Genomic DNA, 14,448 nt, shown 5'->3' with positions numbered 1-14,448 from the left:
ATACAAGCTGACTCCTGATTGATTTCAGTGCAATGAGTGTTTTATTTTTAGTGATAGATATTGTCACATGATATTAAAATGGTGATGGGAGGGGGTGGAGTAATGTCCATGGCAGAGTCCAGTTCTCAAGTTTCACAGGTGCATTGTCCATATGCCTGTGGAAGGATGGTGCTGGGCCAGTTCAAGGTTGGACAGGGTGACAATGTGGGACAGTGGGATGACTTCAGGGGGTATCTCATGCTGGCGGGGGTCTTGGCATCCTACTCTGTCTTCCTGTGAGATCTCAGGTTCCTCTTGCGGGGTGGTTGTTCTTCAGCAGGAGGTGGGGGTCTGGTGGCCTGTCGTTGTGGTGGGGCCTCCTGTCCACTAGCGCCGGCGGAGGTGGTAGGCTGTTCCTGTTCGTGGCTAGTGACAGGGGCCCTTTGTGGTGCCACAGTGTCCCGCAATGTGGTTTCTATCCGGTCGAGGGTCTGGACTATGTTCCCCATAGCGGTACCGATGTCCCTGAGTTCATTGCTGAACCCCATGTAGCGTTCCTCCTGCTGTGCCTGGATCTCGGTGAACCTGGCCAGTACCGTCGCCATCGTCTCCTCGGAGTGGTGGTATGCTCCCATGATGGTGGTGAGGGCCTCTTGGAGAGTGGGTTCCCGTGGCCTGTCCTCCCCCCCCTGTCGCACAGCAGCCCTCCCAGTTCCCCTGTTTCCCCGGGCCTCTGTCCCCTGGACGGTTTGCCCACTACCACTGCCCCCAGGTCCCTGTTGTTGTTGGGGTGTTGGGTCAGCCTGGGTGCCCTGTAGTGGCGGACACACCGCTGATTGACGTGTCCTGGAGAGGGAGGCATGGGCCCGCTGGGTGGGTGCTGTGCTGGTGTTCCCAGAGGGGGTTGGGTCTGGTGTGGCCTGTGTCTGTGTGTGGGGAACCGACTGTCCAGAGGTCCCCGATGGTCCGGGCTGGTCATCAGGTTCTAGGTCGACAGAGCTGCTGTCCTCACTGGGGGGCTGTTCTGGGGGTGGGATGGACAAATCTGGACCCTCCGTGGCGGTGTGTTGGCGTTCGGGCCCTGCAGGGGTAAAATAGTGTGGTTATTGTTTTTGTGTGTGCCATGGCGTGCATATTGTCAGTGCCCTTGTCCCCCAGTGCTGACATTCCCTTGTGGGAGGTGTTGTGAGGGTGGTTGGGGGGGGCGGGGGAGGGGAGATCTGTGCAGTGGTCATGCATTGGTGATGGCTGTCTATGGTTTGCGTTGGCATTCAGGGGTTGGTATTGTTTAGGGTGGGTTGTGCTGGTGGGACACTGGCAGGGTGGATGTGTGATGGGGGGTTTGAGATTGTGGGTGAGGGTGGGGTTGTGGGTTGGCATGCTGGTGATTGGGGGGGGGTGTAGTAGTTGAGATTGGACTTACCAGAGTCCATTCCTCCGTGTACTCCAGCGAGGCCGTCAGGATGCAGGATGTTTACTACCTCTTGCTCCCATTCTGTAAATTGGGGTGGGATGGGTGGTGGTCCGCCACCAGTCTTCTGCACAGCGATGTTGTGTCGCGACACCATCGAGCGCACCTTCCCCCGTAGGTCGTTCCATCGCTTTCGGATGTCTTCCCGATTTCTGGGATGCTGTCCCACAGCGTTGACCCTGTCTACGATCCTTTGCCATAGCTCAGCCTTCCTTGCTATAGTGGTGTGCTGCACCTATGTGCCGAAGAGCTGGGGCTCTACCCTGATTATTTCCTCCACCATGACCCTGAGTTCTTGGTCCGAGAACCTGGGGTGTCTTTGGGGTGCCATGGGGTGGTGTGGTTGAGGTGTGGGGTGCTGTTTGTGGTGATGTGCGTGGTGATGTGTGGTGATGTGTGCGTAGTTGTGGTGTGGGTGAGGATGTTGTGTTCCTGTGTGTGTTGTGCTTTGCGTTCCCTGTGCTCTCTCTCAGTGTATTGCGCCTTCTCTCAGTTATTTTTGGTCGTAGGGGTTTGTGGGTGATGTGGGTGTGTGTTTTATATTGTATTGGGTGTGTTGTTTGTATGTGTGTCAGGTGTGTGTATTTTAAATTGTCCAATGTGGCTGTGTTTTGTATGGGTGTGTGTATTTTAACCGCGGCGGTGTGTACCGCCAATGGAATAACGCGGTTGAATGACCGCCGCGTGGATTCGTGGGTCAGAATGGCATGGGCGTGTTTGTGTTGGCGTGGCGGTGGCGGTTTGGTTATCTCCAGTTTATCGCTGCCCGCTGATGTGGCGGCCTTCCGTGGATGTCGGGTTTTTGGAGGTTTGACAGTTGGTGGTCAGAATGACCGTGGCGGTTTTCCGCGGCCGCGGCGGTAGAATGGCGGTCTTCTGACCGGCGGTAAGGGCCTTTTACCGCCGAGGTCAGAATCACCCCATATATGTCAATGGGAAAGGAGGGCCTAGGGTGCAACTCCAGTTCTCTGGGGTCCACCGAGACCAGAGTCACACCAAAGTACACTGTAACCTGTAAGAAAACAATGATGCAGTAGGTCACAAGAGCATAGTTGTACAACTTATGGGTCATCCATGGATGTCAACTTTCTCTGACTCAGCTCAGGATTAGAACCAATTACTGCTCTGTCCAATTGCTTGAGCAGGGCCTTGCATCAATCAGCCAGCTGTCATTCCATGCCACGAGCAGGCTAGCAAGGCTTTTGAGGAATGTCAGTGAGGAGGGGCTGAGAATTTCAGAGCACATGTGGCAACTAACTCCTGGAGGATGCCATTTTGAGCGATCCCAGAAGACTGTGCAAGAAGGAGGGGACGGGGGCAAGGAAATGATGTGGCACATCTGGATAGGCCAGAGGTGCAGACCTGCTTGACACTTCCACCCCCACTTAAAAGGTCCTGCATAGGGGAGAGCTCTCTCTCTTGGCTGTGCTTCACTGTTGGACACTGGGACTGCAGACGGGTGTCATGGATAACTGGAAGGAAGAACCTCCTGACTGCTCTTGGGGCAGGGATTCTGCCCCTGAAGGCTTCCAGGCAAGCGAGGCGAATGCCAGGGCCAGGCAGGTTGGCCCCCTTACCCCCCCCCAGAGGACTAGTTGGGGGAAGGACTGGGCTAGCGCAAGGAGAGCACACTGCCCAGAAGGAAAAGAGGGAACCCAGAGGAAAGGTTGGCGCAGGGAGTCAGTGGGACTGGCTCCCTATGATCTCAGACCCTTCGAGGGCAGGAGGCCTAAGGAGAGTGCTCCTGGTGTCAAGGGCTTGTCACCAGGAGCGAAACAACACAAGAATGATGAAAATCGGCCCTTGGGGGCCCGAGATATCCCAGGAAAAAGGATGGCGACCTTTGGAGAAGCAGCTACGAAGCACGTGGGGCTCCGCAGACTGTGCCCCTGGGTGGGCCAGAGCCCAGGGGCTGCCCCAGGAGGAAGAGGAGCGAGGGGAGTTACGTTGCACTCCCTCTCTGGAGGAAGAGGGGCCCCGGACACCATTGTGGGGCCCCGTGAAACTTGGCCCGAATTGTGTTGATGGGGGGGGCTCCGTCGCGCACCCCCCGCCGTGGTGGGAAGGGACCCTGGAGGGGTCCGGAGGGGCCCCAGACTCCATCCTTGGGCCCCAAGAAGATGCAGACCTTGGGGCGCACGGTTGCACTCCCTGCAAAGACGAGGAGGGGCCCCGGAACCCATCCCGGGGCCCCAGAGCTGCAGGGAGGAAGGGGGGAGTGCAGTTGCACTCCCCCAAGTAGCCCACGTGGCCGCAAGCCTTCCCTCGTCTGCACGCTGGAGCGGGCAGACGACACAGAGAAGGCCGGCTCCCGCGGCAGCACACGGAGGTGCTCGCCGTGCGGGGAGCCGGCGGGAGCGGCCAGGGGTGGGCTCCCTGCGCCGCCCTCCAACGAGGGAGATCTTACCTGCAGCGGGGGTGCCCGGGTGGGACCGGCACCCCCCAGGAACCAGCATCAACTTTGTGCAACAATGCGGCTCTCCCCGGCGCAGCAGGAGAGCCACCTATTTGATATGCAGCCGTCCCAGCCTGCTTTGCGGTGACTGCTCCCGGAGGTACGCGCATGGCTGCTACGGCTCTGGACACGGGGCGCGCGAGTGCAGGCGTTCTCCTGCACTCGCTATGACTAGCTCGATTTCTGGGTTTCCCCTCCCCGCAAAGCTAAATCCGGGCATACTTCAAAGAATATAAATTCCGCGTGGAAATCGCGCAAATGCAACCATGCGCGAGCATTGAAACTAAACAGGCATTCAATTGCTTTCCGTCCACCGAGGTTACAGAGCACGTAGCGCTCTTTGCGAACGATTGCATTTGCCTCCGTAACCATGAAACCCATTGGTGCCCCCCCCCACCCCCCAAAGATCCCCCCGCCTTGCCCGCAGCGTCATTCACACAGCTGCACGGAATCACGATTGGGTCCCGCAAGGTTTCTGTTCCCCGAAACCGTTCCTCAAAAAAAAAACAATATATACAAACATATCAAACGTTCTCGGGGCCCACAAGAGTCGGCCCCCGAGACCAATTATCCCTACTGCGCTCCGGAACCCCCCCGCCCCTACCCGCAGCGTTCCTCACCTCAGCTAAGAACAGAGGACGTTGCTGCAGGTGACGATCTGTTGCGAGGGCGGCGCTGCCATCCTCGTAGATCCAGGGCGGGCACAGAGGGGCTAGGAAAAAGTATGTTGGAAGTGGTGGCATGGGCGCCCTCGCCGACAGGCTGCAAGGGTCAACGAGGTGCCCCTGAACGTAGCAATCGCTGGGAACTCGTGGTCGCGGGTTCAATCATACCCAAAAAAAAAAAAAGCAACCGGGTAACACGAGGCGAATAGGAGCGGTTACTAGGGGCGGGCCGGTGCCTGCACAGGGCCAAGCGGTGCTCGGTGAAAAAGTGGCAGCCAGCCTTCCATTTAGTGCCCAGCATTTGTAGCACGTGATAACTGATAAACATTTAGGGCTTTGGCCGTGGAAAAGCCTAAATAGCAGCCGTGGGACCTATAAAGCCTATTTAGTCACTCTCACTAATTAACTCCTGCTGTCTTATGCTCTGGCGACGGAAATGTGTAACGAGAACAGCTATTATCTGTCGTTAGCTTGCTTTCTTTGGAGCTTGCCTTCTTGGGATGTGCTGACTTTTAAAATACGGAGGCGAGTTTCGTCTCCACTTTGACAGTTTGTTGTCAGGACTAGAGAGGACCGGATCTTACTTGATGCAGGGAATATGCAATCCACTTCTGAATGGACCTGTGAAAGAAACGTTATTCTTTAAAACTATGAATGACCCAGCAAGAGCTTTAGCAAAGCTTTTCTGACACAAGCTGCTAATAGTTATTTAATGGTATTCTTCGGTCGGGAAGAGTCCTGCCAGGTTTTCTTTTCTAATCTCTTTGAACTGCGGCCTGAGAGAGGACTCTGATGAAGCCGGCTCGTTTAAAAAAATTTAAAAAAAAAAAATATTTGCATATATGTATATCCCCCCCAAAAAAAATATATATAGAGGTGCTTGGGCAGCAACGCCTTTATCGGGCTAAGTGGGGCGCGGCGACGCAAGGGCACAGTGGCTGGGGGCGCACGCTACACTTGTGCGTGGCGCGCACGTCCCGCAGCAGACACTCAGTTAATAACCTCATCCCCCACGGCACTTTCCATGGGTGGCCAGCTTTTCACACGATAATTGAAGCAGCCTCAGCTTCATCCCTTCAAATTTGTGCATTCGTGTTGCTTCGGTAATGGTCCACCCAGCAAATCAGGAAGCGTGCCTGGGGTCAGGGGACATTCATTAGAGCATACGAAGTAAGCTGCATAGAGACATTTAGGGTTCGATTGTCGCTGTGTTCGATCTGTACATACCTGCCCAGTCAAGAGTGCCAGATGCTAGCTGCCTACAAACCCCACATGCATATGTTTGAACTTGTAGCCATGGATGCCAGCATGCACTTTATCAGTCAGGGCTGGGAGAGCACCATCTGATGCCATAAGAAGGATAACCGCGAGGATGGCTGTTGTCCTCAAAAAGCAAGTATGAATACAGTTACGCTGATTAAGCCAAGCTGAAGGGAAACAGCATGCCGCAAAGTGAGCTTCGCAGGTAGGCGGCTATAGGTACCGCGACCACGCGTAGGTGGAATCTTTTGGGACTGCGGTGCTTTAACCTATCACCACTATATCTTTTAGTGTCTCAGGCTAGATGGGGGACGGCAGCTTAACTTGAAGGCGGGCCTGGCTTGTAGTGGGTACCAGGGGGTACTTACACTGTGTGCCAGGTCCAGTTAACCCTTATTAGTGTAGAAGACTTTAGAGCAGCTTAGGTGGATAGAAGGTAGCAATGGCAACGCAGCTTAGGCTGAAATAGGGACATGTAAGCTCCTACGATACCACTGGTGTCATATGCACAGTATTGAAAGAACACTCGATACACACAAGTTACGTTAAATTTTGTCATATGCCAAAAGTAGCTCAGTGATCACCCACAGTATGAGGATAAGTACATATTCACAAGAGAGGTGGACGCACGAAGCAGCCCCGCCTCATGGTTGTACAGCACTTAAGGCGGCTGCTCCCCGAGGCTGAGCCGAGCTCTAGAAGCTAAAATAGGGCATGAATGTAAGACAATTAGCCCAGAAGTGAAAGCCTGCTAGTAACAGGGACAGACCAATGGGAGCGAACAGCACACCAAAAGAAGGGACTTCAGTTAGCAACTGCCACCGGAAAAGCAAGGATTTAAAGGGCAAACTAAGGAACGAGTAACAAGCGGTGGTGGTGGGCTAAGCACTGCCGGTGCGCAACCTATAATGACGCGTAATAACAGTCTTCACTGGGTGTTTCATATTTCATTACTATAATTGATATAACTCTTGCTATCAGCCTGCAAAGAAAATTCAGCGACAGCATTGGCACCTGCAATGCATATCTATAGCAAAAAAATCTAACCAACAAAAGCCGAATAATACCTAGAGCCTTTTCAGTGGTGCTGCTACAAAGCAGCCTAAGCCGAGCCGAGGGACAACAGCATGCCACAAAAGAGCATCGCATGAGGCAACTATAAGTACCGTTTACCACGCAAAAGGGGAATCTTTTAACTGCAGTGCTTGAACCTGTCACTAGTATATCTTTTAGTTGTCCCTGGCTATCGAGGGAATGGCGGCTTAACATGAAGGCTGGCCTGGTCTGTAGTGTGTATCAGAGGTGCTTACACATGGTGCCATGTCCGGTTATCCCTCTCAGTATAGAAGAGGGCTGCTAGCAGCTGCGGCTGACAGAAGGTAGCCATTTCAAAGCGGCTTAGGCGAAAATAGGAGACAGGGAAAGCTCCTAATTACCACTGGTGTCATATGCACGATACAATAAGAAGCACAATACACAGAAGTACAAGAGGTAAAGTTTCCTATTATACCGATGGCGTCATATGCACAATACTATAAGAAACACAATACACAGAAGTACAAGACATAAAGGTACTTTATTTTATGACAATATGCTAAAAGTATCTCAGTGAGTACCCACAGCATGAGGTTAAGTTATATAGGCAAAGATATGTGTACCCATGAGGCAACCCCGCGTCAGGAAACCGATTACCTGGCGAAACTAAGAATGGCGTGGTTCATTGTAGCATTACTAAGAATTCCTTGGGGGGCCCACCTAGGGAGCAGAAAGTCCCACGTTCATTTATAACACAAATCAAATCAAATCATTAGCATTTATAAAGCGCGCTACTCACCCGTGCGGGTCTCAAGGCGCTAGGGACAAAGGGGGTGGTTATCGCTGCTCGAACAGCCAGGTCTTTAGGAGTCTCCGGAAAGCGGAGTGGTCCTGGGTGGTCCTGAGGCTGGTGGGGAGGGAGTTTCAGGTCTTGGCCGCCAGGAAGGAGAAAGATCTCCCACCCGCCGTGGAGCGTCGGATGCGAGGGACGGCGGCGAGTGCGAGGCCAGAGGAGCGGAGGGGGCGGGTGGGGACGTAGAAGTTGAGCCGTCTGTTGACGTATTCCGGTCCCTTGTCGTGGAGGGCTTTGTGTGCGTGGGTGAGAAGTCGGAAGGTGATCCTTTTGCTGACTGGGAGCCAATGCAGGTGTCTCAGGTGTGCGGAGATGTGGCTGTTGCGGGGTACGTCGAGGATGAGGCGGGCTGAGGCGTTTTGAATGCGTTGCAGGCGATTTTGGAGTTTGGCGGTGGTCCCAGCGTAGAGGGTGTTGCCGTAGTCCAGGCGGCTCGTGACGAGGGCGTGGGTCACGGTTTTTCTGGTGTCGGCGGGGATCCAGCGGAAGATCTTGCGGAGCATGCGGAGGGTGAGGAAGCAGGCGGAGGACACGGTGTTGACTTGTTTGGTCATGGTGAGAAGGGGGTCCAAGATGAAGCTGAGGTTGCGGGCGTGGTCTGCGGGGGTCGGTGCGGTGCCGAGGGCCGTGGGCCACCAGGAGTCGTCCCAGGCGGACGGGGTGTTGCCGAGGATGAGGACTTCAGTTTTTTCAGAGTTCAGCTTTAGGCGGCTGAGCCTCATCCAATCTGCGACGTCCTTCATACCCTCTTGTAGGTTGGTCTTGGCGCTGGCGGGGTCCTTGGTGAGGGAGAGTATAAGTTGGGTGTCGTCGGCGTAGGAGGTGATGATGATGTCGTGCTTGCGTACGATGTTAGCGAGGGGGCTCATGTAGACATTGAAGAGTGTCGGGCTGAGTGATGAGCCTTGAGGTACGCCGCAGATGATCTCAGTGGGTTCTGAGCGAAACGGAGGGAGGTAGACTCTTTAGGAGCGGTTTACGAGGAAGGAGGCGATCCAGTCCAGGGCCTGGTCTTGGATCCCGGTGGAGCGGAGGCGGGTGATTAGGGTGCGGTGACAGACGGTGTCAAAGGCAGCCGAGAGGTCGAGAAGAATGAGGGCGACTGTTTCACCGTTGTCCATCAGGATTCTGATGTCGTCTGTGACTGAGATGAGGGCAGTTTCAGTGCTGTGGTTGGTTCGGAATCCGGTCTGTGAGGGGTCGAGCAGGTTGTTGTCTTCCAGGAAGGTGGTCAGCTGTTTGTTGACGGTCTTCTCTGTTACTTTGGCTGGGAAAGGCAGAAGGGAGATGGGGCGGAAGTTTTTCAGGTCGCTCGGGTCAGCCGTAGGTTTCTTTAGTAGGGCGTTGACTTCGGCGTGTTTCCAGCATTCGGGGAAGGTAGCAGAAGAAAAAGAAGAGTTGATGACGGTCTGGAGGTGCGGGGCGATGATGTTGTCGGCTTTGTTAAAGATGAAGTGCGGGCAGGGGTCCGAAGGGGCGCCGGAGTGGATAGACACGCAACAGTCTTGAGGCATGATGACATACAAGGTTCAGGAGCAGAAAGCCCCCACGTTCAGTTATAACACAGGGACACGCAACAGTCTTGAGGCATTATGACATACAAGGTTCATGCAAAGGTTTTAAAAAAAATTAAAAAAAAGTGGGTGACTTATTGGGACACTAAAGGTGGATACAGCAAAAAAAATAAAAAAAATATGGAAGTTCACATGCACGGGGGAGGCTGCGGAACAACTAGAGATGCCGCTTGAGGGGGATTGGGAAACATGTGCGGAGGACTGTAATTCGAAGTCAGGGGTCCTTAGGTCGCGGGTTCGGATCCTGCTCGAAGGGCATGTTTACCCTAGGGCACCATTATCAACATTTTGTTATTGGCAACATGGGCAACACGGCTGCCCCATTATCAACAGTATGTTATTTGTGACATTGGTAACCCGGCTGCCCCACCACACCTGGCTCACTGCGGCATCACAGGACTTAGCGTAGGTGGGCAGCGGTGGAGAGTAGGACAGCACCACCAGATCGGACATGCAAGAACGTTGTTGGCAGCATACATAAGATAGGGACTTGTCGGAGGGTCGAGTCAGGAGAACGATTCCAGGCGCAGGTGCATTTCCGGACGACGTAGCAGGAACAATACAAAAAAAAATATATATATATATATATATATATATATATATACATATATCTATATATATAATAATGGTATATAATTAACATACATAAGTAATTATAGCATTAAATATGCGAAGCAGAAGCTTGGCGGCCAAATAGCAGGACTCCGGTGAATTTTACAGGATGGAACTAGCAATGTGGGACCTACCAACTGTGATTTATAACCTGCCTCAATATTCTGTCTTACAGTCATAAGAGAGCAATGCATGGCACTCAAACTTATTATGATGTTGAATAATCTATGGACTGGTCATTTGAGGTATGAGGGGACAAAGTGAGTTATGAAGCAAAAAGGACTGTCGCAGGAGTCGTATGCAGGTAAGGAAACTGCGGCCTAGCTACCGTGATGAGACGTGTTGTTATCAATCTGATGAGGCAGGGCCGTGTAGCAAGAGTTTATGCAGGTAATAATGCTGGGCCCCAGCTGCCCCGAAGAGAAGGGTGGTGACCAATCTGTGGGCAGCAGCGTTGGGGGGCTTGGAGGCCGCTCGTAAGTGTGTTTAAAAATAAATAAAGAAAGAAATATATAAATAATAATGAATAAACAGATAAACGAAAGTAGCGCCATATGTGTAGGAATGTTATATGAATTTCAGCCAGCGGCGCTATGAGCAACCACATGCCACTTTATGTCCTCAGACCAAGCACGGCGCTCGGAGTGGGGAATGGATACATTTAAGTGTAGAGGCTGGATGACTCTCTATATGTATAACTGTATACGGGACAGATGTTGGCCCTGTACTCCCTGGTCTTTTCTTCTACTCTTCGGGCTAAACTTTGCGGCGGCACTTAATTGGACAAGTTTGCTGCCAATAATCGATAACTGAACAATTAATTTGAATGTGCGAGTATCACATGACGAGCTCCTGTGTTTAAAGTTATAATACATATTACTCCATGTATTTTGCATGTACACAAATACTATTAATTGTTTTCACTACCGTGGTTTAACATATAATAAATTACTGTTGTTTAAATATGTTTATTCTAAGTGTAACAAATAGACAGTTATTGATAAAATTACATTTCTAAAATATTGTGACAGGCTAGGTGTGAAAGTGTAGAATCCTCCTGCAGCAGGTCGGACTCACTCAGTACACACTAGGGGGGTGGTCTGAGCACATGTGATATGTCCAAAGCCACCTGTAAGTCCCAGTGACCACTGAGCACTCCCTCAGGCTGAGTGCCCCCTACCCCCCCAAGAAAAACAGCAGGCGATCCCTGCATCCCCTCCCGGGTACTTACCGCGGCAGCACAAGCCTCGCTTTTCTTTCTTCTGATTTTCCTCGTGTTCCGGTAGAAGAGGCTGGGCAGACTCGTAGTCCCTTCTCTTGGGGTCAGCGGGCTCATATCCCAGTAGGAGAGGCTGGGCAGGCTCCTGCTCAATTCTCTTAGAGTCAGGGGACTCGGATCCCAGTAGAAGAAGCTGGGCAGGCGCCTGGTTCTTTCTCTTGGGGTCAGGGGGCTGGGTCTCCGCTGGGAGAAGCTGCTGGGCGGTCACAGACGTGTGGCTCCCTCCCGTGGGGTTTCCTTTCTGCCCCTTATATACACGGTAGGTTCTCACTAAGGTCGCCGCTTTCTTCAAGAGCTTTGCAAGGTCTCTGGAGAGGCCCCTGGCGGCCCCTGGGTTTTGTCTCGGATGCTCAGTTCGATGGTGAAATGCCAGGACAGAGCCTAAAGAAGTCCTCACCAGCTGTGCAAGTAGCATCAAGAGGCTCCTGAAGGCCACGGACGTGCCAACCTCCCCCGCGGTGCCTTGTGCCTTCCTCTTGGATGCAAGATAAGCCCTCAGAAGGTACTTGTGTGCTGCTAACAAGAGCTCTGTAACGTCTGTCATGAGGCGATCGACGGTCTCGGAGTTGTGACCGTGAACCGCTGTCTCTCCTCCAGGCCCCCGCGTTGAATGGTAATAATCTCCAACAGCCTTCTGTGCCCTTGTCGACAGCTCTGACAGTTTTGCCAAGAGACCCTCGGAGGTCTCACAAGTCTCCTCCTGGTCCTCAGGGTTTACTCGCTCGTTAAACATCAGACGGGGAAATCCTCGGACAGGCTCTAGTGCTTCGCGCAGGAGCTCTTCTAGGTGAGTCAAGAGGCGCTGGACGGCCTTAGAGGTAGTTGTGCTCTGGGCGAGCTCGGCCCGAGCCCTCCGGACAGACTTCTGCGCTGTAAGCAGCAGGTATTCAAGTACCTCCAAGAGGCTCTCGGCGGCCACAGCTGTGGCATCTTGTTTCGCGAGGTCTCTTCCCAGCCCCGCGCTGTCCGCACTCTTCCCCGCGCTGTCCTCACTCTCCCCCGCGCTGTCCTCACTCTCCCCCGCACTGTCCTCACTCTCCCCCAGCCACGCGCTGTCCTCACTCTCCCCCGCGCTGTCCTCACTCTCCCCCAGCCCCGCGCTGTCCTCACTCTTCCCCGCGCTGTCCTCACTCTCCCCCAGCCCCGCGCTGTCCTCACTCTCCCCCGCGCTGTCCTCACTCTCCCCCGCGCTGTCCTCACTCTCCCCCAGCCCCGCGCTGTCCGCACTCTTCCCCGAGCTGTCTCCGCTCTGCCCCTGCCCCGCGCTGTCCGCACTCTTCCCCGCGCTGTCCTCACTCTCCCCCGCGCTGTCCTCACTCTCCCCCGCGCTGTCCTCACTCTCCCCCAGCCCCGCGCTGTCCTCACTCTTCCCCGTGGTGTCTCCACTCTCCCCCAGCCCCGCGCTGTCCGCACTCTCCTCCGCGCTCCTCGCTGCCTTTGACAAGCGCTCTATGTTCTTTGGCTGGCGGTGTCTTGTCTCCCCCGCGCTGTGTTCTCTACCCCGCGCTGTCTCCTCTCTGCCCGGACTCTCTGTCCAGTGCCCACCCCCCTGCTCCATAGTTAGATGGCTAGGGAACGAGACAGATCCTTCCACACTGTGCAGCCTCTCTCCGCGCAGTGAGTGCCTAGAGGCGGACGCTGCTCCCACTGCAACCAACAAGCGGGGTGAGGTGGAGTGCTGTGCCCCGGCAGCCAGGCTCGGATCCGCGGACAGCCGCGGCCTCCCACTGGATGCAGGTGAGAAACCCGAGCTCCGCGGACACGCCCATCACCTCTCCCTTTGTACCCGAGTGTGCTTCAGGTGCACAGGACGCTTTCACTTTCTGTGTACTGTCTGCCGTCCTCTGCACCCCAGGCTCCAACATCACATCAGATTTCACCAGTGGAGGCTGGTAAGGAGGTGAGAGAAATAACACAAGAGAAATACTTTTCTGAGAAATGTTCAAAGACTCCGAACGAAAAGACACAAATAACACAATTTGGAGCCAATGGCAAAATTTGGTTAGAAATAAAACATACATTGCTAAACTAAAAGGAGTTTTTAAGATTTAATTGTGAAGCTGCTCTGCTAACGAAGTTACAATGTGATTATATGTTTATCTGCATACAAAAACTTTTATGTAAGTAAAATATGTAAAACAAATAGAAGAGGAAAGGAATAGCATTTGGAAACAAAGACAGAGAGGAGGCTGAAAAGACAAACAAGAGATCCAGGAAGAGAAAAGAAAAGCTCCGGAGCAAAAAAAATGCGTTGTTGACAAATAATTTTAAATACTAAAACAATTTACACATCTCTATCAACATACACTGCATTGATATGGCAGGAGTTACACGAGTACAACCTTCTCTTAATAGTACCCAACAAATATAGGCTACTGTGAAGTGCACCCCATTCATTTGTGACCCCTTCATTCAAGCTTTCATCCTTAACTTGCAGTAAATTGCATACCTGGGCTTATACTTTGTCTTTCAGCATTTAAAGTCCGAGCTCAGAGATTGCAGCAAACAACGTTTTCTTGCCTAAAACACCAGGTTTGGCAGGTGGTGTTACACCCGACACCTCCTGATAAATGGACATTGATATACGATCAGTGCTTAATTTGTGCTTGTTGTTTCTGGTGCTGAGCACCGGCACTTCTTTTTGAAGGCCGGGGCTTATTCTTCTGCCTCAAGCATTTGCTGCGAGCAAAAGACACATAGGGGAAGACGGAGGAAGGGAATAATGAAAAAGCGTCACAAAGGGAGAAAGCAGAAAGCTGCAGGAGTGAGCTGAAGGGGCAGGGAGGGGCTTTATATGGATTGAAGAGGCCTGAGATGGCTTCAGGATTACGCCGCCTCAGTATTCCGTGTTCCCACATTTAATTGCAGCAGCAGCGTGTTTAAAAGGAGGAATTTGGGCACCGGCACCTTTTTATTTACGAATTAAGCACTGTACACCATAATCCCTCACATTAGATCATAGCTGCCAAATTTGTAGAGTCCTTATTTTTTTTTTCTTGAAAATAATTTTTATTGAGGTTTTCTGTTTTATAACCCTTACCGGTACAACATTTTCAACGGAGGACCAAGCAATGTCCAGCAGCTGCATTACAGCATTGATGAAGTGTCTGCAGGAAGCTGGCTATCTCTGCATTGTACCAAACATAAGGGTACATTATGCAGGTAGTATAGGCCATCCTTATTGGCGGTGCTTTAAATGGAACTGTAAAAGTGCAGCTATTCACTATTTAGCGTGCCTCTTTGCTCCTGAAAAGTGCTTGTATTC

At 52.7% G+C, this 14,448-nt stretch overlaps 1 protein-coding gene across 1 annotated transcript in view; it reads right to left on the bottom strand.

Moving 5' to 3' along the window:
* The window catches only part of LOC138303633 (uncharacterized), a 116,155-nt gene extending 103,229 nt beyond the window's left edge, over window positions 1-12,926 (bottom strand). Inside the window, exon 1 of the mRNA XM_069242931.1 lies at window positions 11,136-12,926. Coding sequence (XP_069099032.1) covers window positions 11,136-12,741 — 1,606 coding nt within the window. The 5' untranslated portion in view covers window positions 12,742-12,926. The remainder of the gene's footprint in view (window positions 1-11,135) is intronic.
* Between the last annotated feature and the right edge of the window lie 1,522 nt (window positions 12,927-14,448).

The sequence above is a fragment of the Pleurodeles waltl genome, chromosome 7 (genome assembly GCF_031143425.1).
Source record: "Pleurodeles waltl isolate 20211129_DDA chromosome 7, aPleWal1.hap1.20221129, whole genome shotgun sequence".
Taxonomy (NCBI): domain Eukaryota; kingdom Metazoa; phylum Chordata; class Amphibia; order Caudata; family Salamandridae; genus Pleurodeles; species Pleurodeles waltl.
The sequence above is the reverse complement of the archived record's forward strand: the minus strand, read 5'-3'. Positions and strand labels throughout refer to the sequence as shown.